This window comes from Cnephaeus nilssonii, assembly GCF_951640355.1.
Source record: "Cnephaeus nilssonii genome assembly, chromosome: 6".
NCBI lineage: Eukaryota > Metazoa > Chordata > Mammalia > Chiroptera > Vespertilionidae > Cnephaeus > Cnephaeus nilssonii.
The window spans coordinates 10,987,904-11,014,635 of NC_137077.1; the positions used below are offsets into that span (position 1 = coordinate 10,987,904).

The 26,732-nt window shown below is 40.8% G+C and overlaps 1 protein-coding gene across 6 annotated transcripts in view; it reads right to left on the reverse strand.

The window, feature by feature from the left end:
- The window catches only part of RIC8B (RIC8 guanine nucleotide exchange factor B), a 112,672-nt gene extending 97,053 nt beyond the window's left edge, over positions 1-15,619 (reverse strand). For all 6 annotated transcript variants that reach the window (XR_013813631.1, XR_013813632.1, XR_013813633.1 and 3 more), the window contains exons 1-2: positions 15,425-15,619; positions 6,982-7,029 (exon numbers count right to left, since the gene is read on the reverse strand). Coding sequence is in view for 2 of the 6 variants with exons in the window: in XM_079773882.1 (XP_079630008.1) it covers positions 6,982-7,029; positions 15,425-15,508 (132 nt within the window). In the remaining 4 variants the exon portion in view is untranslated. The remainder of the gene's footprint in view (positions 1-6,981; positions 7,030-15,424) is intronic.
- Between the last annotated feature and the right edge of the window lie 11,113 nt (positions 15,620-26,732).

Consider the following 26,732-nt stretch of genomic DNA (forward strand, 5'->3'; position numbering starts at 1 on the left):
TGCTATAGAATGCTATTCCTTTCCTTTCTGTGGCATTATTGTTATATATATGTCTATAAACTGTTTAGAGTCCAACAATACATTTTAATTATTACCTTATATAATTTTATCTTTCAAAGAATTTGGAGAAAGAAGAGCAACTATATATACTGATAGCTTTTGTTATATTATTAATCATTTCTGGTTCTCTTGTATTCTTGAGGATTCGAGTTCTTAGCTGGAGTCACATCCTTCATTTAATAGGTTTGGTCTCAGTTACCTTTGTGCTAATTTTAGCAAATATAAGACATTTCTATATGTTACTGGCTCAATAAATTATATACATATTGTTTTATACAAACGCTTTTAAAATCAGTTAAGGAAGGAAAAGAAATATGCATTTAAATTGTCTTTTATAATTACATTTTACAATGACCTCTACCAGTGCTCTTTGTGTGGGTTCAAATTGCTGTTTGTAGTCACTTTCAGTCGGAAAAACTTTTAGTACTTCATATATGGTGGTCTTGAACAAATTATTTCAGTTTTTTTTTTTTTTTTCATTTATCTGGTGTTTTTATTGTCAAAAGAGCACTCTGCTGGATATAGGTTTCTTGGTTGAGGTTTTTTCCTTTGAACTCCTGAAATATGTTATCCCACTGCCTCTAGTCCACATTTCTGATGAGAAATCAGCTGTGTATCTTACTGAGGTACTATTGTAAGTGGCAAGTCATCTTTCTTTTGCTGCTTTCAGGATTTTCTCCTTGTCTTTGATTTTCAGCATTTTTATTATGATGTATCTGTTTTAGATTTCTTTGAGTATATCCTAATCAGACATTATTGAGCTTCTTGGATGTTGTTTTCCAATAAATTTGTGAAGCTGTTGTGTTTTCTTTTTCAAATTATAGAGAAAGTTTATTTACAAAGTTATAGAGGTAGTAAAAGTGAGCCAGCTGCACTGTGTAGGCTCAGGGAACAATTACACAAGTGAAAGGGCCCTTGGAGCTTAGGAGAAAGGCAAAGGTAACAGCCTGATGGGAAAAGGGGGGTGGGGTGGGGGAAGAAAAGGCACTGCTGAGTTCCACAGAGGGAAAACATTTCAATTTTGGCAAGTTTTTAGCCATTATTTCTTCAAATATTTTTTCTCTGTTCTTTACCTTGTATACACACTATTGATCTATCTTCAAGTTTGCTTATTCTTTCTTCCACCAATGTGAATCTAATGCTCAGCCCCTTTAGTGAATTCTATTTCAGTTATTGTACTTTATTGCACTTTTCAATGTCAAAATGAGAGAGAGAAAGAGAGAGAGAGAGAGACATCGATGTGAGAAATATTGATCAGTTGCCTTCCACATGTGCCCCAACTGGGGACCAAACCTGCAACCCAGGTATGTGTCCTGACTGGGAATCAAATCGGCAATCTCTTGGTGTACAGGATGATGCTCAACTAATTAAGCCACTCTGGCCAGGTTTTTGTTTTTTAATGATTATTTTTAAAGTACTAGTTTCTAAATGAGAACTGTAATTGCATCATGTATCAAAATATTCCCTAAGTTAAAGATGCCAAATAAAATTTGAGTCAAATTTGCAAGGCTTACAAAGCTCATTTGTTTTAGTGAAAATTAAGAGTTGAACAAGAACTTCAAATGACTAAAATAAGTGTAAAAGGCTTTCATATCCAACATCCATGCCTCAAGTTATTTCTAAGCATGGATCCACACTATAGGATTAATGTTTCTATGTTGGCACATTTTCCATGGGGTGATCTAATATGAAAATTTATCAATTCATTTTCTGTAATTCACAGTGGTAATCCTCCATATGTACCTGTAGCTAAGAAAGTGCCAAACCAACACCATAAGCAACTTACGAACCAAAGCCTAACACAGGACCTCCTGGAATATAGAAATTGCTGAAAAAAGACTTGTGGACTACAGATATCTCCACTAATATGGCACGTCTGGCAGGAAAGTTAAAAGAAATATTTCAAATGGTAGCATGGAACTCTGTGTTCATATAAATTTATTTCACTCCATAAACTGATTCTGTAGGTGATACTATCTCTAAATGTGACATGTTTATGTTCCTCTAAAAGGAACGTGTAAGATAATCAAGAAGGCTCAATTTTAGAGAAAATAAATACTTTTAAAAAATGTATTGGTCTTGCCCTAGCCAGTTTGGCTCAGTGGATAGAGCGTCGGCCTGAGAACTGAAAGTTCCCAGGTTCGATTCCGGTCAAGGGCACATGCCCAAGTTGTGGGCTCAATCCCCAGTGGGGGACTTGCAGGAGGCAGCCGATCCATGATTCTCTCTCATCATGGATGTTTCTATCTCTCTCTCCCTCTCCCTTCCTCTCTGAAATCAATAAAAATATATTAAAAAGTATTGGTCTTTGCTTATGCCTCCAATCATGCTATATAAAAGAATATAATATGTAACATAATATATAACACATGTTACATATTATATTATCATATTTTTATAACAGTATAATCTCCTATAATAGAAAAGTTTAAATTACAGACCAGAAAAGAAAAATATCATCCATAGTAATAATATTCAAATAGTCACCATTCAGTGAATTTTCTTGTAATCATTTTTCTTTGTATAGCTTTTATTAGTCTTACATTGTGATCACACTGTATGAATACTCTTGTATCCTGCTTTTTCAGTAAACAACATTATGAGATGTGCTTGAGATCCTGCTGTATAGTTAAGAGAATATCAAACTCAACACCAAACAATATGTGCATGTCATAAGAATTCTGGTCTCCACTCAATTTCCAAGTTCCCTTCATTCATTTAACAGGTATTTATACTGTAGATGCGTATTTGTGCCACATGCAGTGCTGGGGGATAAAAATACAAAATAAGCAAATGCATGCTTGTCCTCAAAGAATTCTCAGCTCAGCAATTACTCTCTGCCTTCTCAGAAATTTGGCTTACCTATGTGAGTTTGAAGGTAATAAAAGAAATGCTTACAATATGGCTATTTTTAACTTCATTCTTTTGAGGAAAATTAATATACACAAAGATTTATCTTAAAAACAACTGAAGTTTTCCACATTTTATCTAGTTATATTCTCATCTTACAGGTGAAAGAGCTGTAATTCTTTTGCTCATTTTGTGACACGTATTTTTCAACATTTATTGAAATTATGTAGTACTCTATTGGTCTTGAGATCAGTGTGTTTCAGAAACCAATATAAGAGCTTTCATTTCTTCAAGATGTAAATTTTCAGATTATTCATACATTCCCATCCTACATATTTGCATGATATATTTGTTTATGTGCTGGCAGAAAATCATAGTCTACCAATTTAGATAGCAAATGTAAAACAAATGCTCCAGTAAGCACAGGTGCTTACATACAAATGTATAATAATCCACATGCACCTGAAACTATTTGCATATATGCACAAGCATTAGCAGTGGTAACTGACTTTACTTTATTTGGAAAAATTTAAGTACTCCTAGTTGATAATTTCCTTTGTTATCTTCCAATTTAAGTCTAGTTGCTTAAATGGTGTCTCAAGATATGAAATGAGAGATAAAACAAGGTTTTGAGCCATAATTTCAAACCTTATGAAATACACCTCAAGTGATAATGAGTGGGAGCACTGAGCAGTGAAAGAGCTGCAACAATAGTCAGAAAATCTGTTCTCTATCTGAGGCTCCACCACTTACTAGTTACGTGAGTTTTAGCAAGCTTATTAATGTGATCCTCAGTTTTCATATCAATAAAATAGGGATGTTGACATTCTTGCCATACTTACAGCATTAGTGCATTACTATTACAAAGCAAATCTTTGTAAACATGCAAAACACTACATGAGTGTTAGAATTGGGTCTATAGCTATTTCCTAAAAATCTCAGTATAATTTTTATTTTTTGAAAGGCTCTGTTCCCTTACATTTACTTCTAAGTTGTCACAAAGGTTTTACATAAGAAAGGTGCGTTATTTAGAGACAGCACCCGTAGTTTATCAAAAGGGGTGCTGCAGTTACCAAGGAGCTACTGTATGAAGACTCCAGAGACATGTTTAAGAAAGAGAAAAAGAGAACTGGGGTAGCAAAGCAAATTGAATGGTAATTTGAATTCCTCTTATTTTCAGTCTGGGTTTAATGTGGAGATTTGCCTACTATTCTGTGTCTTTCGGCATTGAGAACTTAAAAAACTGTTAGGATGTACATCCTTTAGAAGCAGTCCAACAGTTATGATTTCAAACTCTTTCTAGAGCCTTAGGCATGAAACAGTCACTAATGGTTTTAACCACTGGAGACTGAAGTGTTTTTGTTTGTCAATGTTTTTCCGTTAATAAAGATTACCTAGCTAGGTCCCTAATGACAGTTGTTTATATCAGAACTCCCAGGAAGCAGAAATCTGCACACTAGAACTAAAAATAACACCAGTACAGTTGTTACCATCTCCAATGATCTAAAAGGCAGTAAACACAATACTTTGAAAATGTTAGGTTTTGCTACTATAACATAGGAAATAAACATGCTTTATTAATAACTATGTGGGAATTTTTTCCCCTCAACTGAAACTTATATGAAGTAAGGGGATCTCTGTCTTAATGTATTTACTTTTATTTTTATTTTTAATCCTCATCCAAGGATATTTTTCCATTGATTTTTAGAGAGAATGGAAGGGCGTGAGGAGGGTGGAGAGAGAGAGAGACATCAATGTGTGAGAGACACATCAACTGGTTGCCTCCCGTATTTGGCCTGACTTGGGCCGGGATTGAGCCTGCAATCAAGGTACGTGCCCTTGACTGGGAATCGAACCCAATACCCTTAAGTCCATGGGACGACACTCCAACCACTGAGCAAAACCAGCTAGGGCATATTTACTTTGGCCAGTAAAAAGCACTATCAAAAATTCTAGCACCAGATTCCCAAGGAACCACAAATCTAGATGTATTATGGATTCTCCCAACGAAATTAATTGAATAGCACTTGTCTTCCTAATCTGAATACCTATTATGAGTATGTCTTGTTAACAACATGCTTCTTTTCTTTCACTTAACCCTCTCTCTGATTAGCACATAAGGGTCTGTCTCTCACCCTCCCCACTCCCATCATATCATAGTATTCCATTATGTAGATATACCCTCGTTTCTTCAAATATTCCCTAATTGCTGGACACTGGGTTGTTTCCAATCTTTTACTACCAGGTACAATGCTTCATTGAATAACTTAGTTTACTTGAGTTCAACCTATCTACAAAACAGATTTCTAAAAGTGGCACTGTCTGGTCAAAGGGCAAACTGCATCTATAATTTTGGTAGATACTGCCAGTTTCTGTTCCACAGGAATTGTGCCATTTTGTATTCCCACCAAATGTGCAAGTACTTGTTTCCTGAAGACTATCTGTAAAAATACACATGCCTGGATTCCACCCCTCAAATTCTGACTCAGTAGATAGAGGGTCAGACGTGAGCAGGCCTATCATCAAAAAGTTCCCCAAATAGCACATTCCTGGTTGAGAACCCCAGTTCTAAAATGTATTCTCATCTTATTTACACTGTTCAGATCCACAAGAAAATCAGAGTTCAATCTTTAACTTCCAAAGTTTATATTCCATATCACTCATTCAATACTAGTTTTTGAATGCCTACGATATGCTGGACAATCTAGGTGTCAAAGACATAAGGATAAATAATAGTAGCTGTCATCAGGGTCTAATAATGATACATATTTGAGACAATGTATAAGCATAGTGTTAGAGATTTACATAGAATTTTACTGAAATACTGAAAAGGGATACTTCACCTTAACAGGAATGCCAGAGTAGGCTTCCTGAAGGATATGCCCTGGAGCTCCATGGGATTAACCAGATAGAAAACAACATATGCAAAGGTAGAAAATAAGAAACAGAAAGGGTGGTATGTAACTGGAAATATTTCATATTGTTAGAGCACAAAATATAAGGGAGAGAAGGAAGCTGCAAAAGTAGACAGAGATCAGGTCACTAAGCATCTGGGATGTCATGTTTAGAAGCTTGAACTTTTATAGGCAAAAAAAAAGTCACTCAAGGGTTTTAAAGGCTGGGAGTAACACGATCAGATTGTTGTTCTAGATTTATGGACAATGGACTGGAAGGGCACATAACTGGAAAAAGAAAGAGCAGGAAACTGGTGCAGTAATCCAGATGAAAGCTGGAATTAGGGCAGGGGTTAAAGGACAGAATGGACTAAAGAAATCATAAGAGGTAAAATGAGCAGGACATATAGACATTGTATTTTGGAGGTGGAGGTGAATAGAAGTTTGATTTCAAGGTATTATCAAACCATGACCAAGAAAGCAAGAGATTTAAGCTATTTTTCCAGTAGCAGTGATAGGTTTGCACTGATTCAGTCATGCTCTCTTATCTGGTCTTCGCATGTATGAGACCAAGGATAGATGTACGCAGACCAGCAAAACACACAGAATGATGCATCATGCTCTCATCAACTAAGTAAAGCAAGTATAAGCAACCCCACAGGGAAACACACATTACATGGTCATATCTCTGATGCACCTTCTCTTATGATTCCTCTATTGGTGAGTCTCTTGATTTCACTTTCATCTACGCCCCTGAAGTGACTTAGACAATTGCTGCAACATAAATAAATGTCAGACAGGGAACAATATGTGGCTAAGGGGCAGCAGTATGAATAGCTGTTTTCCCAAAGCTAAACCCAAAACCAAGCTTTACAATATTAGCAAAACATTTTGGGCAGCCTGCTGTCCTGCCATTAAACGAACCCTTCCCATTGCTCTAATTTATCCAAGTATAATGGTCCTGTGGGGATGGAGCAGGAGAGAGTTGCATGTACTAAACCTGGCACTTGCTTTCTTCTCAGAGTTCCTAAAAAAAAAAGATTGGAGGGAAACTGAAAACTAAATAACCATCAGATGAAAACAAGTCCACTGTTTAGAAAGTCCATGAATGAAACACACACACACACACACACACACACACACACACACACACACACACAGTAACACTAAGGCTTACCTTTCTTTTATCTTCATCTGTTGGTTCAAATTTGAAAGTAGCCCTATGCTGAGGGAGGGAAAAAAAGGAAAACAATGTCATTTAAATACAAAGAGTTTTAATTTTGGCTATGTTTAAAAATATATAATGTCTCTGAAAAATTTTGCCTTCCCCATATCATATCTCACTTTTCTTATTAAAGTAAGAGAGATAGGCATGTAAGCAAATAATCTTAAGTATAAAAAGACTACAGCAGAAATATATACCAAGGAGCACAGAGTGCCAAGCCTCTAACTCTGCCCAGGGAAATCGGGAATGCTCTGCATGCAGGATAGAGGATTTGAACTGGACCTTGGGGTATGAATAGAAGTTTGCCAGGAGGAAATGGAAAGCATTGCAGGAATAGAAACAAAGGCTCAGATGTGTGAAACAGTATGATATATTTGTGAAATAGCAGCTCTGTCAGAGTGAAAGCACAAATGTTAGGGGGTGGGAGGAGTAAAGAAAGATGAGAATGGAAAAGTAGACTGGAGAGAGATTTGAAAGGTCCTTCCAATGTTGCTGAGGAGTTTGTACTTTCTTTATCATATGTAATAAGTAATCATCGGATAATTATAGACAGGGAAGAGAATATTCAGACAAATATTCTATAAGGAGGAGGGTTTAATATTATGGCTCCATCACTTACTGGTTAGTTCAGTAAGAAACAAACTCTCCATAACTGAATTTCTCACGTGAAAAGAGGGGGTATCTAGTTCACAGAGCTGCTATGAGGGTTAAAACAGCTATGGCATATAACTCACCATCTCAATGACTGGCACATACTAAACAGTAAACAGGGTTATAATGATGGTGATGCCAATGATATTGAGGGAAAAAATAACCGAAAGAGAAGAGTGTCATGACTCCTAAAATGACTGGCGGGAACACTGTATTTTCCACTCTGTAGCTAAAATAGATGATGGAGTAAGCTGACTTATCTACTGTCCCAGAAAGAGTGATGGTACCCAAAAACTAGAGCACAAAATTCCTCATTCTCCTCTCAAGTTTTAGTCAGAAGAACCAAGTGCTTTTATGAATCCTAAGCTTTCCTTTAAAAAAGTCTCCAGTGAACATCTCTCTGCCTTTCCTTTGTATTCCTTCACTGGCCATACTAACAAGTATTTACTGGCAATCCACCTGGAATTAAGTACACGGAGTACTGAAGATATCATCATTACAGAGGGGTTCTGTATTGACAGCTTTGTAGAAGAAGAAATTTTTTAAATTAAATTTATGAGATGGAGAAGAAATGTTGACAGAGCAGAAGTTCTGAATATAAGAAATGGTCAGAGGGAAGACTTAGAGGTAAAAGAGACTGCTTCTTATATGGTATGCAAACCATACCATAAATTAAAACCAATTATGTCAGGTGGTAGGGGCTGGATGTTAAAATTTACACCTAAACTGTAAGATAGGTAGCAGGCATCCAGCAGAAGACTCTGAAAAAAATGTGAACAGTAGAGCATGCTGGAATAGTTTGGGCAGTAGCTTACAGACCAGATCAAAGGAGAGCAAGACTGAAGACACAAAGCTCTCTGGGAAATTGTCATCAATAATCCAAGCATGATATTGCTGGCAGCAGTGTAAACTGACACAAACTTTTTAAAAGAGAAAGTGATTTGGCAACACATATTGGAAACCATAAAAATATTCATTCCCTTTGACCCAGAACTTCTACTCCCAAGAACTTACCCTAATGAAATCACCCAGAATGAGAGAAAAATTATATATGTAAACATATTCACTGCAGTGTTATTATAGAAGAAAAGAGACAGCCTTGAATATCTAATAACATGAGATTAATTAAACTGCTGTGCATCCACCTGATGGAATATTATATTGCAATTTTAAAAAGATAGCTAAAAAGCTCTGAAACAACATGGCAAATAACGTATGATGGCATTAAGTAGAAACTATCAAATCATAGTTCTGTGTCTATGATGAAAGTATCTACATAAATATATGGATGCATTCGAACAATGCAAATATAGAAGTACAGGGGTGGTGGAATTTCTGGTAATTTTTTTTTTTTTTTTTTTTTTTACAAAACTCACTTTTGGTATATTATTTTTATAATTAAAAGGGAAATTTTAAAAATAAGAGATGAGCCCTGGCTGGTGTTGCTTAGTTGGTTGGAGCATCCTCCTATACACCAAAAGATTGTAGATTTGATTCCTGATCAGGGCACAGACCTAGATTGCAGGTTTTGATCCCCAGTCAGGGCACATACCTAGGTTAAGGGTTCAATCCCTGGTTGGGGACATGTACAGGAGGCCTCTAATCGAGGTTTCCCTCTTACCTCTCTACCTCTACCCTCTACCTCTCCCCCCCCCCCCCCCCGCCTCCGTTCTCCTCTTTCTCTTAAAAAAACAAAAAGAGAAAAAAATCAGTAAGTATATTCTCAGGTGAGGATTAAAAATAAAATAAAAAATGAAGGAATGAACAAGAAGAAAAGGAAGGAAGAAAGAAGTTGTAAATCTGAAGGCTATAACTTAGGGATTTATAGACACGAGTTTTAGTAAAAACCAACATTAGATAAAAGATAAAGAAGCACCAGACATCAGGCTAAGCTTGTAAACTGAAGCTTAGTAAATATCCAATACAAATGAAAATAACTTGTACTTACAAACCAAGAAAGCTTATTCTTTGCCATTATATGTGAATTCCATAAATTATCTGAAATAAATGTACCTAGTTGCCAATATAATGGTTCTTGTAAATATTTTTCAGCATTTACGGTAAGGGAATAAAAAAAGAAATCTTTTGGGGGAAAAACCCCATTAAGTTATAAAAAAATATTTTTAATAGTTTCTACGTAGATTTAATTTTTAAGGTAATAATTTAGAATGGTACCAAGGACTAATTTTTCTGTTGCTTTTTAAATACAAGGCTGACTCTGTCATAAAACTATAACTTAAAAAAAAAAGAAGAAGAAGAAAAGCTTTCAAGAACCCTGTCTAAATAGCATGAAGGTTTAATTTAATTAGAAGGTATATTGGTATGTGAGGCAATAAAATTGAATTCTGAATGTGCCAATCTATTCAGAAACACAGCCTTCTAAGCTTGTTTGGATCCAAAGATATTTAAGGCTGAGTTCTTTTATCCAACTTAGATCATCCCTACCCTATTCAGTACCTCTAACCTTTATTCTCCCCGTTTTATACAGCTGAAACGAAGGGGAAGGGGAACTACATTTCTGGCTATCAATGCCTTTCTAGAACTGCTAGCCACCTCACCTTTATACACGTAATTTCCAGACAAGCAGGAGCAACAAGTCAAATATAAACTAAAGAGTAAAACCATTGTTCAATTTAGAGATCTAGTAAGGCACAACAGCTCAATGACACACCGGACTCATTAGCGAGTTACTAAACTTTTCTACCAGTCAGAATTTCCTTCTTTTATGTATAGCACCTTGCACGTAGCAGGTGTTCAATAAGTGGCTACTATTGTTGTCACTGCATGGCCTATGATGTGCCCAAATACTGAACTATTTATGGTAAGGGAACTACAGTTATTTCATAGATTTCTAAAGATACACTTCAACGGTACCAATAAAAGGGAATTACTCTAACTGGGGTAGGGTGTGTGTGTTGCTGTGTTTCATACATAGAGAGTGCTTCTAGAACTAAATGCCAGTAACTTCAATTATACAACCCATCTGGAAATAAGACTAAGGTATAACAAAGGAACAGCCCACTAAAATGCTCCTCTGTAAAAATCTGTGGAATGAACTGAGTCAGAACTCAACCTCAAGGTGGAAAGCAACTCCTCTTACATGGTACAGGATATTTATATGCCCTATTCAAATGTGGAGGCTGTATCTAGAACTGTCCCAATATTAGGTCCCTATTAATCAGGTTCTTCTAGCACATAAATGAAGACCTCACTGCTATCAGTGTGGTTTTCCTCTCTTATGAGGACTACTCTTGGAGACCTACCTGCCTGAATCTTACGTAACTTTTACCTTTCATTTGGCTATAAACATGCCATACTTCGAAGGTAGAATCATGTTGGAGCTCTCTATGGGATAACATTTGCCAGGTATCTTCTATGGCCACCAGACCATCTCTCTGGTTATCATTACTGTTGATGACTCTAGGCTTCAGTTTCTTCACCTACTAACTGAGCGGGTTGGGTTGGACGCAGTTATCCTTGAGACTCCTTCTAGTCTAAATATCCTGTGATTCAAGAACTATGATCCTACTGTGTACCTTGGGGTCCTGGACCACTATTTTTGTTGATAATCATAATGATGGCAACCAACTTCTCTATTAAGTCTTTATCAGAATAGGCCCTGAAAGAGGAGAACAAGATTGGACAGCTTAGAGCAGCACAATACGTATTTCCCATAATAGCTCATTCTGTAACTGGAGTGGAGGTGATGAAGGTGCAACAGTCGCCCTGGCCCTGGAAAACCTTTCTCTTCTGTGCTCAAAAACACAGAACAGACGTGGAAAAGCCAACATGGCCTTGCAAAAAGAGCCGTGGAAATGAAATCTGAAGATGAGGTCTGCCACATCTAGCCATGTGCCTCCAGGGCCATTTGAGCATTTATAACATTAAATGAATGCCTTATAATATTTATAACATCATTTGGGGGCCATACAAAATTATCAACTTAAAAATTAGCCTGCTAATTTGGTCAAACACTTAATTAACTCACCCCTACTGTCTTGGCACGGCCAGACCAAATGATTTTGAGGGCCTTATATGGCCTGCGGGCTGGATATTCCCCACCCCTACCGTAGAGAGTCACTTTGTCTTTCTGAACCTCAATTTCCCATTCTCCCAAAAGGGAATACTTCCATCTCCCTCCTAAGTTTTAATGTAAGAGGATTATATGTGGTGACATGTGAAAGTGCTTAGGATAACAGGCACTCAATAAATGTTAACAGGTGAATTGAGAAGAGTGGAAAAAGAACAGCCACTCTTCCTATATTTTTAATACTTTTTAAAAATACTTTCCTATACTGAGTCAACCTGCATTATGCCCTTGAGAAACAGACAAGTATCATGTTTTGTTTTGTTTTCTGGGATAAAGAGATCTTCCCTCTCCCCATGATAACCAGGATCAGTGGAAAAAGCAAGAAGGCTTGGAAATTAAGAGTCTCTGTAACACAGTAGAAATTAGAGCCAGACAGGTAACTGTTGCTCTAAATAAGGTACATGGTATTTTGCTACCCATCAGAAAATGCAAGGGTCAAGGAAAAAGAGAAAGATTGGAGTATACTCCCCAATTTTTCTTATGTCAACTAGGTCAACTCAGTGGCACATATTTAATTCCTACCTTTTTTTGTTAAAAAAACTAACAGTTATGGGTTCTTAGAGACAGGCACTACTCTAACTGCTTTACACATATAACTCATTTAAGCCTGACAACATGTAGGTACTATTATTATCCCTGTTTGGCAGAAGAATAAACTGAGGCAAGGAAAGTTAAGTAACTTGCCCTAGGGCACAGGGATGGTAAATTGAGAATCAGGAGTTCAGGCTGAGAGTCTGGCTCAAGAGCCTATGCTTGGGTCACAGGACTTCTTGAGTACCTTGATCACTGGAACTGTATCACCCTGGGCGAATGCCTCCAGGGGCATTGTGCTCAGTGTTCGGCATTATACTTCATTTAAGTTAAGCCTCAGAATAACGTAGGTGATATTTTTCCTGTTTTACAGATAAGGACACTGAGACTCAGGTCCTTATTCATAGTTATGAAGCTAATAAAGGCAGATCTGAAACAAGCTTTATCTGACTCCAAATTCCACCTTCTTTCAACTGTATTTGACTGCCTCCTTTTGAGGACTGGCTTTATTAGAGAAATAAGGTAACATAAAGAACATCGCCCAAACGATAAACTACATTCTCTCTATATATCATTCATTTCCCTTCTTGGTTAGACTCCTCAAGCCCTCATAACCACCTCTTATTCTAACCATTTTTTAAATAAATTTTTCCAGGTAGGGAAAATGAAGCACACGGTATCCAGCTACTTTTTCAGAGTTTCAGATTCCATATCCTATCCAGCTGGACAACTTAATTCCATCTCCCCATTCTTATTGCCGGACCACAGCAATCATACTTCCCCTTCCTACTCACCTGCCTCAATGTCTTTCTCCTTGAGGGGCAAAGTCCCACTGCCAACGTGAAATTCGGCTATTTTCTCTGCACTCTGGCCCTACTATAATCAGCATTAAACATGAGAACTCTTTTCTGAAGCTAATTGATCAAGTCAGAGCATTTTCAGGCATGACCCAAAAAGTTCAAGCCTCCCAAACACTTCAGTAATGTCCCCTTTAAAAAACACAGATTCGGCCCTGGCCAGGTGGCTCAGTTGACTGGAGCGTCGTTCCATAAACCAAAAAAGGTTGATGTTCGATTCCAGGCCAGGGCACATACCTAAGTTGTGGATTCGAACCCTGGTCAGGGTGTGTACTAGAGGCAACCGATGTTTCTCTCTTTCTCTCTCGCTCTAAAAAAATTACAAACATATCCTTGGGTGAGGATTAAAAAAACACACATATTTAACATTAGTACTTTAAAGACATCCCCAGTGTGAAAGGGGAGCTGGAGATGTCCAGAACTTAAGTTGATAGCACTGATCACGAGTGGTAACCAACCTGGAGGAGATCAAGGAGAGGGAGAGAGAATTTGGAGGAAGCAAATCTGGAGTTCTAATTAGTTTAGACATGAAGGGGAGAAAGAATATTAAAAGTGTGATAAGATCCCGTTAGAGGGTTTTCCTCCTTTCCTATGGGAGAAAGTTTTTCTTTATTGCTAGATATGTGTCATATAGTAAGTGCTAAGTAAATACGAACTGATTCAACACAATGGCAAGGTTTCTGTTGTATTTCTTTTGAAAATCACTTGGCAGTGCTTCAAATATTTTTTTGGAGAGCAGTTCTAAATCAAGTAAAATGAATATAATCTCCACAATATGTACATCTATGCATTAAATGAATTCCCCCTAAATTAGGTAAATAGGCAACAGTCAAGTGTATCCAAAAGTGAAGGAGCTAAGATATGAAGAGAAATGAATCCATGCACCATCTCAAAGGAATCAGGATAGTCCTGTAGAAACAGTAGTCAGACAATCTAAATTCAAATCTCTGCCCCACCTCTCAATGGCTGTGTGGATTTGGGGCAACTTTATCCTAAATTTTATCATTTGTGAAATGGGAATACCACCACTCTCCTCAAAGTGTTGCTGGGAAGATTACTCGGGAATGAAGGTGTATTATTTCTGGATCTCCACCCAGGGCAGAAATGGCATACTGGCAGCCCAATAATACAAAGTGTATGAAAGTGCAGTGGTGGGCACAACAGCAAACACAGAAGAGGAAATTATGAATGGAAGCAAATAAAAAGGAAGAAATATGTTCTATCTAGGGTGTGACTTGGTGTTGGGTGTGTTTTCACAGAGGGAGTAGTCAGTCATTTCTTATAAAGTAGTCTTCTTAATGGAAGAATAACGGTGTGATATGCTACCTTTTGAAGTGAGCATGTGAAATTCCTGGAAGGATAAGCAACGGAAAGCTAACGGTTTTACGAGAGAGATTCCGAGAAGTGGCTGGGATTTATAACAAGATACCTTTTTGCCGCAGAGTTGGACAGTGGAAAGAACAATGAATGGTCTGAAGACCAAGGCTGGAATCCCAGCTCACAACCATGACCTTGGACAAGTTACTTAACCAATCAAGAATCTCAGTTGCAAAACGCAGATAAAACCTCACAGGACTGCTGTCAAGATTAAATGAGATAAGGGATGGGAAAACTGTTAATGCGATACAAATAATAGGTATCATTAGGAGTTATAGATTCTACCTTCACTTACAACATAGTATGTCCATGACCTTGGCATGATTTCAGTTCTTTGCGCCTCGGTTTTCTCATCTATAAAATGGGGAGGATAATACCATCTACCCTATAAACACTCTGAGAATCAAGTTAGACCACATACGAGACATCACACCTTGAAAACGGCACAGTGCTATACAGGTCCATAAAGAACTACTATCGTGGCTGATAACGTTTTATGCATGTCAAGGTCCGTGTTTAAGCAAATATTTTTATGCCATACAGGTGAAGAAGCCTCGCGTGCATTTCTGCATCCAAGAGTGGGGCACAGGGCACAGACGCACATCCACGGATTCCGGGGGTGTGACTTGCGCGCTTGGGAGGACGACCGCAGGACTGGCTGCTGGGCCGGAATCAGAGGAGTGGGCGCCAGAGTGGGGGCAGGGGAGGGGGGTGCAGGATGCACGGATGGGAAAGGCTGGGGGCACAAAACACGCATGTCCAAGCCGGAAACATTTTCGGGGGAGAGCCATGCGCATCCCCGGAATGAGGGGGTGGGGAGGGATGCGCGTGCAAGCCCGGAGGGCGGCCGGGGGTGCTACACCGCAAGCCTGGGGCCAGGGCTCTTTACCTTATCGCTGTAATCCCTCAGGACCCGCTCGATAGCCCCCGCCTCGCCGGCCCGGACGATGTACAGGGCGCGCTCCTCATCCATGGCCGCAGGTGCGGGGGAGCCGCGGCCGCTCTGCGCGCCCGAGCCGCTGCCTCCAGGTAAACGCCTCGCGCCCCCGCTCGCTCGCTCCTTCCCAGCTTCCTTCCTTCCCTCCTTCCCTCCCTCCCTCCTGCCTCCAACCCGCCAGCCTCCGCCCGGGCAGGCCCGACGTCACCGCCCCTCAACTTTCACCCCGCGACGTCACCGGTCCCCCAGCAACCAGCGTCCCGCGGCCGCCCCTGACCAGGCCCAGGACTCGACCGAGGCCTGCCGAGCGGCCTGAGAGGGGTCAGGCCCGAGGTCCTGCTTGCTTTTCTGCCTCTCCCTCCCTCGAAGAAGCCAGCCTTTTAAGTGGGCTTTCTCGGACAGAACTGTTCCCACCTGACCCTCCTCTATGAATCATTCTTCTCAGCTGACGAGAACGACCCGGCTCTTCCCCGCCCCTCTAAGAGACAGCAGCTAAGTGGACTACAACTCCCTGCGTGCAATGGGGTCATCCCACGATCCCATCTAATATACTGGCGTGCCGAATGGCATGCCGGGATGAGTAGTCATCCAGCGGGAAAGACGTCCCTCCTAAGGCATGCTGGGAACTGTGGTCCTGCGAAGGCCGGAAACAAGAGTCCCACGGGCCCGGAGGCCAGCGGCCAAGAAACCGTTAGGGGGTGGGTCTGAGCGTGGGCCCGGCCTCCTTTTTGTTCCTGACGGAGCTGGCTGTCCTGCCGGAGCCCTGGCTGGTTGGACTGGTTGCCGTTCGCGGAAGCTGGCACCCTTTGGTGGGAACTGTGAAGCACCGGCTTAATTCCCACTTTTCTCGTTTAGCGGTTTCGGTCTCTGTCAGATTCTTTCCTTCCTCCCTTGTTTGCGGTCTTGTAATGTATTCAGCTACAGTGATGTGGGAAATTGCAGGTAGTTATCTAGATAAAAGGGGACCAGCGATTTTTTTAATACCGTTTTTTAAAATATCCTTCTTTAATCTTTCAATTACAGTTGACATACAATATTATATTAGTTTCAGGTGTGCACCCCAGTGATTAGACATTACATAACTTCACTAAGTGATCATCCCGATATATCTCGTACCCATCTGACACCATACACAGTTATTAGGATGTTACTGACTATACTCCCTTTGGGTGCCCAGGGCTATTCTGTAACTACCAATTTGTACTTCTTCACCCCGTCACCTTTTATCCATCCTCGCAGCCCCCCTCCCATCTGGCAGCCTTCAACATGTTCTCAGAACCTAAGAGTCTGTTTCTGTTCTGCTTGTTTGTTTTAGAGTCAATTGTTGATAGATATGTATTGATTGCCATGTTGTTGGTCATATTTTTTCTTCTTCTTAGGCTGGACGCTGGAACATTTCATGTAATCCTGGTTTGGTGGCGATGAACTCCTTTAGCTTTGTCTTGTCTGGGAAGCTATATGCAGGCCCACCTTTGCTAAGCATTTACTGCGCGCAGGCACCTGTTACTTCAGCTGTAGTGCCACAGCCAATTTGCCACAGATCCAGTCAGCAAATATTTGCGAACCGATGCTGTGCGGGGCACTGTTCCATACAGTCCAGCGCTGTGTGGTGTGAAGACGGTGAGCCCCAAATGAGTGCCTGCCCTGACGGAGCTTCAGTTCTAGTGCTTACCCTATGAGGGGGAGGGTCCTGTTCTCATGTTCAGATGAGGAAACTGCGTCTCAGAGGGGCTAATAGATTCATCTACCAAGATTGCAGAATTTGGAAACTGAAGTTGTTCTTTTCGTCCTCCCAAGCTATTTGTTAGAGAGTGGGTGACGTTTCCAAGTAATTTCCAGTTTTCCATTCCAAGCAGCCTTTGCCAGAAATAGTCTTTAATGCCTCCCCTGCCCACCTCTACCTCTTGAGCTGTGCTGAAGAGAGGAACTAGAGACAAGAATGTATTCATCTAATAATTATTGAGTTTCTTCTATGGGTCAGACATTGTGCTAGGCTTTGGGAATATGGAGAGAAAACCAAATATGGACTCTGAGCTCATGGAGGTTTAGGTCTTTCTGTGGTTTATACTTTTCATGCAGCAAAAATTTATCGAGCATATTTGTTGAGCCAGGCATTGGGGTAGGTGCTGTGTCCGTAATAAACTAAATGACAAAGATTTTAATCTATCTCTTGAAAGAGCACACTGTATAGAAAGGTCATGCTATAGTAAGCTACATTCCTTAGGTAATAGTAACATCTTGCAATTGTTTTGAACAGTTTACAAACCATTTTAATATACTCTATCTCAGTGAATCCTTGAGGAAGGTATTTTTTCCCATTTATAGATAAGAAAACAGGCTCAGATGGGTTAAGTAACACAAACTGGGACTCAGACTGAGAGCTGTAGCATAACAGTATTTGGGTGCCTCCTCTATGTCCAGTACTGTATTTTGTGCTTTTTGGGTAACCATATATTTATTTTTGGAGCAAGGGCTCCTGGACAGGATACTAACAAGCATAAAGTATCTGAGTAGAGCTGTGTCTTTCAAAGAGAGTCTTACACATGTGTTTGAAATGTCTAACAGAATTAGGCTTATGTTTTTAGGCACACCTGTATTTCTAAAAAGAGATTTTAAAAATGTGAAACCACAGAAATTAATGGTTTGGGAAATTGCACTTTAGTAATTTTAATTAAGCACTAATATTCTGATTTTATAAATTAAAAGGATCTTTTGACTCCAATTCAAGTCATCCTTTGACCACTGACGAGACTCTGGTCCCAGAAAAATTAAGTGACTTGTCCAAAGTCAATAGTTAAAAGCAGACTCTGGGACTAAAGCCTAGACTAGCTGAATCCTGGGTCACCACGTCACTTTACCTCCCTGAATATGTAGTTATGTGATACTTTCAGTGACTAGAACCTCTAGTCCAACACCAACTCTAGTTCCTGTTGATTCTTGGATGGTCTGGTACGAAGGAGTTAGAGACTGGGTAATCAAAGCAGCAAATACTCAGTCACAAGTCATGGTTCTGAAAGATGGTAATATAATTCTATACATATATATCAACAGTGCTTAACTAGTCTCAGAATATCTCCATGCAGATCATCTGATTTAATCATTATAAGAGCTGAAAAAAATGCAAGGTCAATAGGACAGGCACTATCTTTCTTTTTACAGAGAAAAGGGAAGTTCATGGTGTTGATTAGCTTGCTCATAAGCAATAAGTTGGCTAATAAGTGGTATAGTTAAGGGCTAGAAGTGCTCTAGGTTCTGATAGAATAAAATGTTATAGACTTATAGGTCAGGGCCAATGAACAAGCAAATAGATACCAGTCATTTATTCTGGACTTTGATATACCCTGCTGTGGCACTTCCTCTGCCATGACAATGGGTAAGTTGGAATGTGCCAAATTGAAGGTTTTTAAGGAGTACTTGCTGCCAACAGCTTTTAAAATCCAAATCTTCCACATGCAGTTATTTTTACACCTTTTCTTTAAGAAGAAAGCAGACATTTAAAAACTAAACGGCTTGGTCTAGTCACTACAGCTCCAGAATTGGAATTCAGAGAATTCCACTAATTCAAGATAGGACCTGTCACTCAGTCTTTCTTAAGCCACAGTGTCCTCAGCTGTAAAAATAAACAAATTGAGTCAGATATTATTTTAGTTCTCTCTCAGATCTAACATTTTGTGATCCTAAGAACCACAAAAGTATATTTGAGCATGCTAGTTCTTTAGAAAAATCTATTAAGAGTGAGGTTGTACAAATCAATATGTGCAAATTAAATATCAATATGATATATGCAAATCATTTCCTGGGCATACCTCCAAAGATTCTGATTCAGTTGACCTGTGGTGAGGCCTGGGTACTGGTAGTTTTAAAAGCCTCTCTGTTGATCTGAGTGAGCAGCCAGGATTGAGAAACAGTGGACCAATATTTTGATAGAATATCAACCACTGAACTAGTTTTTTGATAGACTACCAAAGTCAAGTGCACGTGACTCATTAGTCTTTGAGAAATGAGACCGACCCAGCAAGATGAAAATTATTTTAATTTCATTTTCTACCAAGAATGAAGTCTCCTTTTTATAACAAAGTTAATTATCATGGTTTGATCCTTTAAGAAATACAGGGTTGGGCAAAAGTTCATTTACAGTTGTGAGTACAGGAAACACAGACTCTGTTCTGATATTATTGTATCATTTTTTATACAAACAACTGTAAACCTACTTTTGCCCCACCATACAAGTGGTGATCATTGGAGCACAGAATTATCTTAAGCACCATTAAAAAAAGAAGTAGAAACAATTGACCCTGTTCTTTGGGGCTATAAGAAATATCCAGGCAATCAGCAAGTCTTTTCTAATTGAACATGTCTTATGCAAATCAAAGCAAGAAAAACATTGATGGGAAGAAGAGTAATCAGAGAAGCTTTCTTGGAGAAGGTGAACTGTAAAGACACGAGTAGTGGAGAAAACTTTAGAGGGCTTAGTAAATAGGGGGAAATGCCATGAGAAAAATTCAGGAGGCCAAAATTAACCAGACGCTTATTGAGAAATGATACCAACTTGGTTGAACTTGAAAGTAAGCAATGCAGATTTCCTAAGAGGTCAATTGGTCAGTGGAATAAGGAAAAGTTAAATCTGAGGGACATTTCATAATCAGTGATGACTCTAAGACCAGCCAATCCAACTTCAACATGTTACATTCCTGAAAACACTATCTCACAATGCCATATGACAAAGTTAAATGGAACTGGGAAACAGCCGAGGGTCTGTTGCCAGAGGGTGTCAGATCCTTGTGTACACTATTTTAATTTCTCGGGATCTTATTTATAAAATTAGAATTGGATTAAATCACTTCAGAATTTTTTTTTTTAAATTAAAAATTTATGACTAATCGATCCAGCTTTTCAGCACCTTTATGAGGTTCCGCAGTAACATTTCCAGTATCCTAACTGCTAAGATTGAGCCCATGCTGTTAGTCCTTGGCAAATGTACCTACAGTTGTTCAATATTGATTGACTATCCACAGTGGGACTCTCAAACTAAGCACACAGAATGGGCACTGCCCTTCAGGAGATTTTATTTACCCAAGAGCTGGAATGTGGGTCAGACCTATTTGCATCTTGCTGGCTTGGAATCCCATCCAAACACCTCTTGGGAAAACCCAGCGCTTTGGGTGGCGGTGCTGTCATGTGGTGAAAGAACCTGGACTGGGAATTGGAAAACCTGGTTTTTAGTCGTGACTCACTGTGTATCTCAGAAGCCAGTCATTTGTCAAATTTCTTAAAACCCCTCTGGCAACCAGTTTTGTAAAAAAAATCTAACTGGAGTACTTGCAAGCCAAAAGATTCTAGTTTACATTTTAACTCTGTCCCTGGGTGTTCAGGAGTAAGTCACTTGCCCTCTTTGAGCACTGATGTTTTTCAACTGGAGTGAGCATAGTAATACCTTCTTTGCAGGGTGCTGTAAGGGGGGAAAGAGATGGCTGTCACGGCGGCCAGCACAGCAGACCTGGCGTGGAGTGGCCACTCAAATGTTAGCTGAACTGGAATGAAAAATGCAGTCTCCCTCACAATGATGATGTGAAGATTTGGGGATTAAAAGTCATGTTATTCCTATTGCTGTAAATATGCATAAGATTCAGGGTTGGTGGTGGTGTTTTTAACAAAAGAGTAATTCCAACACACTGATTTGGTTTTAGAACCTTGGAGTTAATGTCTTTAACACTGACATGCTTTGACATAAGACAGTTTTGGTATAGTGACTGTGTATGTGTGTGTGTGTGTGTGTGTGTGTGTGTGTGTGTGTAAATAGTCTAACCACACACACACACACACACACACACACACACACACAATCAATGTCTTTGCAATTAAGCTTTTGAGATGCACGTCAGAGGAATTAGATTCTCACACACCTTCTTCCCACCACTTCCTTTTTAACTCCTTATGCAGTAAAGCATTGACTTACTTACCGACATTTGATTAAACTCTTAAGGTTCAACCCTAGGAGGAGGTGGCAGTGGACAAAAGATTATTGCCATTCATCATCAACACATGTTAGTCTTCCCCTTGAGTCGCCTATGAAGGATTAGCATTTCCCTGAAAGGAGGAGGACAGAATAAATTGCATCTACGGCCAAAGACGTGCCAGCTCCTTTCAGCTGGGGGCACATACCAGGAGCTTTTCCCATATTACTCAGCTTTATCTCAACTTTCGGGCAGTGTCTACATCTGAATTTCATGGGTTTCGGGGTCAGTCAAAACAGAATTGTAGGGCTGTGGAGGTCAGAGGCCACCGCTGTCAAAGGGTAGTGACCTGAACAGCAAGAGGTAGCCACTATTCCCCCGACCCCCTCAAATGACTTCATTCTAATGAATACTTGGCTCATTGCACCTCCCCTGCAGAGCTTTTTCTTTCGACCTGGTAATAAAAATCCTCCTGTGACCTGTCTTTTTTTTTTTAACATTATTATTTTCTTTTGTTCCTGTTTCTCTATAGAATGACCAAATCTTGGTCCTTGATAATGTGTTGGTTTGCATGTTCCCTGGGAAATGATAGAGGGAAAGCTAGTCTGGGCGTGGGGAACTGTCTTCATTCAGCACACCAAAATTTCCCAGGACCCGTGAAACTCTCCAGCCCCAATAGGTTCTATGACCATGGTCAAGGTTGATTTAAAAACTGCAAGGCTGCTTAGGAGAGAGGATTGGGGGCGGGGTGGGGTGGGGTGGGAACAGAAGTAGGAAGGAGGAAGAAGGCAGTGTGCTGGAGGAAGGAGCACCGACTCCGGAATAGGGTAGTTTTGTTTTCAAACCCCAGCTCTCCCACTTACTGTGTGACTTTGGGCAAAGCACTAAACTGCCCAGAGCCTACGTTTCTTCGCCTGTAAACAGATGTGGTTATACCATGGACATAGCCGGGAGGTGGTCAGAAGTGGAGACGAGGTGCCTGCCACACAGCAGACCCCAAGAAGAGGAGCCTCTGTGGATTCGGGCAGATCTATTTCAGAAAGGTGCCTCACGTCACTGCGAGTGAGGTGAAGAGAGCGTGTCACGTTCTCCTCATTTAAAGACTGTCTTCGAATTCGGCTGTGTTTTGCCTCTTATCCTTTCTGAGAGGTATAGCACTGGCCGGGACATTTTGGGTACCATTCCTGGTGGGGGCGCAGTTTGGCGGTTCCTGGAGAATTCACTCTTCTAAACCCAGTGGCTTTGCCGTCTATGGTCTATGGGGAGACTAAATGCCAAGGATCAGCACTGCAGCTGGTTCTGCGGTTGCTTCTCTCACCCCTGCTGTCACGGTCAGACCTCATTATTTTCCATAATAGTTCTCAAACAGCTGGTTTTAGCTCTTGAGGCATTTATGGTGACAAAGGGAGGGATCAAACCGGGGAGCCCTATTTCTCCCGCCCACCACCTCTCTTCACCCACACCCCTTTCCTAGCAACAGCTCTTTGCTCAACTCTTGGGGCCCACGTCTTCCGTCCCACCTACACCAGCAGCAGCAAAGTATGGGGGTGAGAAGGCTGGGGCGGACTGAGGTGCAGGAGGAGGAATGGGGAGAGTGCTTCAGGGAGGAGGCTGATGAAACACAAAAGGTTCTGACCTCCTCGCACGAAGAGGAAACCAGCAGGGCCGTGTCCGAGCTGGCTTAGTCTGGGAGGCTGCCAAGGAACTGAAGCAGAGCAGGGCCAGGTTGGAAAGGGGTAGGGAGGTGGGCTGGCCTGAAGGGCCCACAAAACAGTGCAGCCGGGGAGAGGCTTGGCAGCTGCGGGGAACTGTCAACTGTGCAGGCCGGCGATTTTCAACCTTTTTCATCTCATGGCACACAAATTACTAAAATCCTGGGGCACACCAAAAAAAAAAAAAATTTTTTTTTTTGCCAATCTGACACACACACAAAAAAGGTAGAATTTTGATTCATTTGTACTGGACGCCTATTGTCATTTTTTTTTTTGCCAATCGAAGGGAAAAGAGGTCAGTGCCCCTGGCTAAACAGATATGGCATGTCTTAAAAACTTGCAGCACACCAGTTGGGAATTGCTGGGGTTCGTTACTGGGGATTGCCCCTCTTCTCTACTCTGCAGACTGGAACCCTGTGAGAGAGAAAACTGGGTGCACGGTCAGGGAATAGCCATCTCTGGATCCTAATACTTCAAGGTGTAAGTCGTGTTTGGCTGCGTGTAAGAATCGCCCTGGGAGCTTTAGAAAGCTACTGGTGCCCTGGGGTCACTTCCAGGTCAATTATTTACTGTCGGTGGGGCCTTACACATCAAAGTTGACAGGGTAAATCTAACAGGCAGCCAGGGTTGAGAACCACTTAACTCCAATCCTACTTGGAGCTGGAGTGCGCCTCCTACAACATCTTTGGTAGACCTGGGAATTAATCGCAGTTCTACCTCACTGTACAGGCACTAAGTATATCCCCTTTTCCTTTAACCCCCCCCCAGTGGTGATTTGCATCCTGTAGGCTCTTGAATACATCTGAACTCTATGCTTCAGGAGACCTACAGTAACCCTTCCCCACATAATAACAGGAGTATTTATACCATTTCCTTCCAGGATTTAATTTTTTTTTTTTAATTTTTTTGTGATTCTGCCTTTAAGAGATGCAAGAAGTTGGGCAAAATAGCCTGTTTGTGCTCTTGTCCAGATTCACTTGGGTCATTTTGATTGATGTCACTTTAAAGCAAATATTAAGGACGAATCTGGGAGGATGGTAAAATGGCCGAAGACTACTACCCAGATCTGTGCAGGGGAGGGTGGGGCTGGGCCTGAGGAAGGGGTGGAGAGTTGCTCCGTGATGGTGGTGCAGGTAAAGGGGCTGAGCTGATGGGCAGGAACCCCAGGCTGTTTTTGAGCACCAGCTGCCATTGCCTCTGCTCCTGTGGCTGGCTTCCTGAGCCACTGCCCAGCTGCCAGTCCGTTCTTTGTTTTCCTTAAGCTGTCCACCCTCCTCACCCAGATCTGCCGGCTCGGGGCCATCAGCGCACGGACTGTAATTGGGATGTCATAGTCATACAACATGCTGGCTTGAGGTCCAGAGTGGGGAGGTGACCCCTCCAAGGTCACATGGTGGTGAAGCCAAGGCTTCTTTTCAGTTCCTTCCGCGATGTCAATCCCTCTCCCCATTGAGGTTGGGCTTACTCACTGGCACAGTTTTGATTGGCCTGTGACTGGGTTGCAGGCTCAGAGGGGCCAGATTCCCTTTCTTTCCGGACCTGGGGTATATCAGAGGCCTGACAAAGGACACAGCAGGCTGGATGCCTCGGACGCCACAGGCCTGCAACGTGGGTGAGCCATCCTGGCTGCTGTTCACGACTCCAGCCAGTTTCAAGCTGGCAGAGTCCTTTTCAGAAAGAGTCCTAAAGAGGGGAGTGTCCCTTTATTGCCAAGACTCCTCTGTTCTTCCTCTGACAAGTGACTGGCCCCACTCCCAGCCACCAACCTTGCCCATTCCCATTCTGGTGACGGGGTAAGAACCATCGGAGAGGGAGAGAAGGTGCATTTGAGTCGAGCTCACAGCAGCTGTTGTCTTTTCCTAATCAGATCCTTGTCAGTTCTGAAATTGAAGGTTGAGAAGAATTGGGAACATAGGCAGTATGCTTACCTCCCAAGAGATGGGTACCCTGTGGTCTGGAGAGAACGCCCAGGGCTCCCAGCGCTTGGCTGTGCTGTGAGGAGGAGGCACACAGCGTCTCCCTTGCCAAGTTCTTGGAGTGACCACTTTGTTCTCTGGGATTGTGACTATTTTTTGCCTCAAGTTCCGTGCATTTAATGAGCTTGTGGCTGTGACTTGTATATGGGTGTCGTTTATTATGTGCTGCTGCTACCTGGCTAGAGAATTTGGCAATTGCTTTACTTATTTATTTTTATGATTAGCAAGTCAAAAGTCAAACCTACTCCACCCTTTGATTTCTGGAGCACTAGCTTTGGGCTGTAAGAGCACGACGGTCTGGGTATCTTCAGGTTTGTTTCATACAGTGACTGAATCTGAAATTTCATTCTTCCTCCTTCCTTTCCTCATATAAAGCCAACTAATGGATTGTGGCCAAAGATCAAATTACCTTCAGGGAGTGAAATCTAGCACCTACTTTTCTTTTGGCAGATGAACAGAGCTAAGTTTCTAAAGGGGATGCTATGTAAAATATATAATTTTCATCTTAAAATCATTTTCAGGTACAAATATGTTATGTAATAGCAAGTAAAAGCCTGGCTTTAAAAATAAATCTTTCAAAATGCAAATCGAGTTGTCAAATTCTCATGCCTTTTAGTTAACACATCACTGCTGCCATTTCTGGAAATCTTTGGCTCTGACTCTCTCATAGACCCTCTTAAAGTTTGGGCAAAACATTTCATCATTTTGCCTGCCTATCCTCAGTCCTCGGCCCTAGAATCCAAATGCAGCACTGGGGAGAATTTGTTGATGCTTACTGAGTACTCAGTAATGTTACATCTGTCCCAGGAGTTTATTGCATCTAAAGCACTGCACTTGACGTATCTTTACACCCAGAGATCATTAACGCACAATGAACTAAGTGCCAGGGGACCAAGTCTTAATGATGTTGATGTTGAAGAACAATATTCCCTTTAAGGGCTGAAAGGCCCCTGCCCTTTGCTGACGTCAGTCATCATGCAAACTTAAGTCCTTGTATGTAGAATTGGTCCCCTACAAACCTCAATCAGGCTGCAGTCACTAAATTATTGCCGAAGGACTGCATGCCAGGCCTATCCAAATTTTAATGATTGTTTTATGAGGAGATGATGATGAACTGGATAACCATGACCATTCAGGACCACTTAGTTTTGTTTTGCCTGCTTTCACCCTAGTATTCAGAATGGTATTTATTTACACACGCGCGTGTGCGTGTGCTCACACCCACACACACACAGGTCATAGCAAATGCAAAATGAAAGGAGGTCATTTCAATACTTTTTATTTGAGTGTGAAACCATTCATATCTTGCACAACTGTACAGATAAAACTATTTCCATTTTAGCTGTAGACATGATTATCACACAGAGTGGGTGTGATCAAAGATTTTATTTACAGAACAATTGCTAAAACATCCGATGTCATATTTCTATTTATTTCTTACCCATAGGGTAATAGGTCCACCATAATTGCTTGGTGCTTTTTATAATACAGAAAGAAAACCTATGTTAAGCTCTAACAAACTGCACAAATTGCTACAAATCTGACAGAAGAATGCCTACGAAAAAATTTTCCAAAAGTACAATACATTTTTATTTCCACACATACACAGTATAGTATA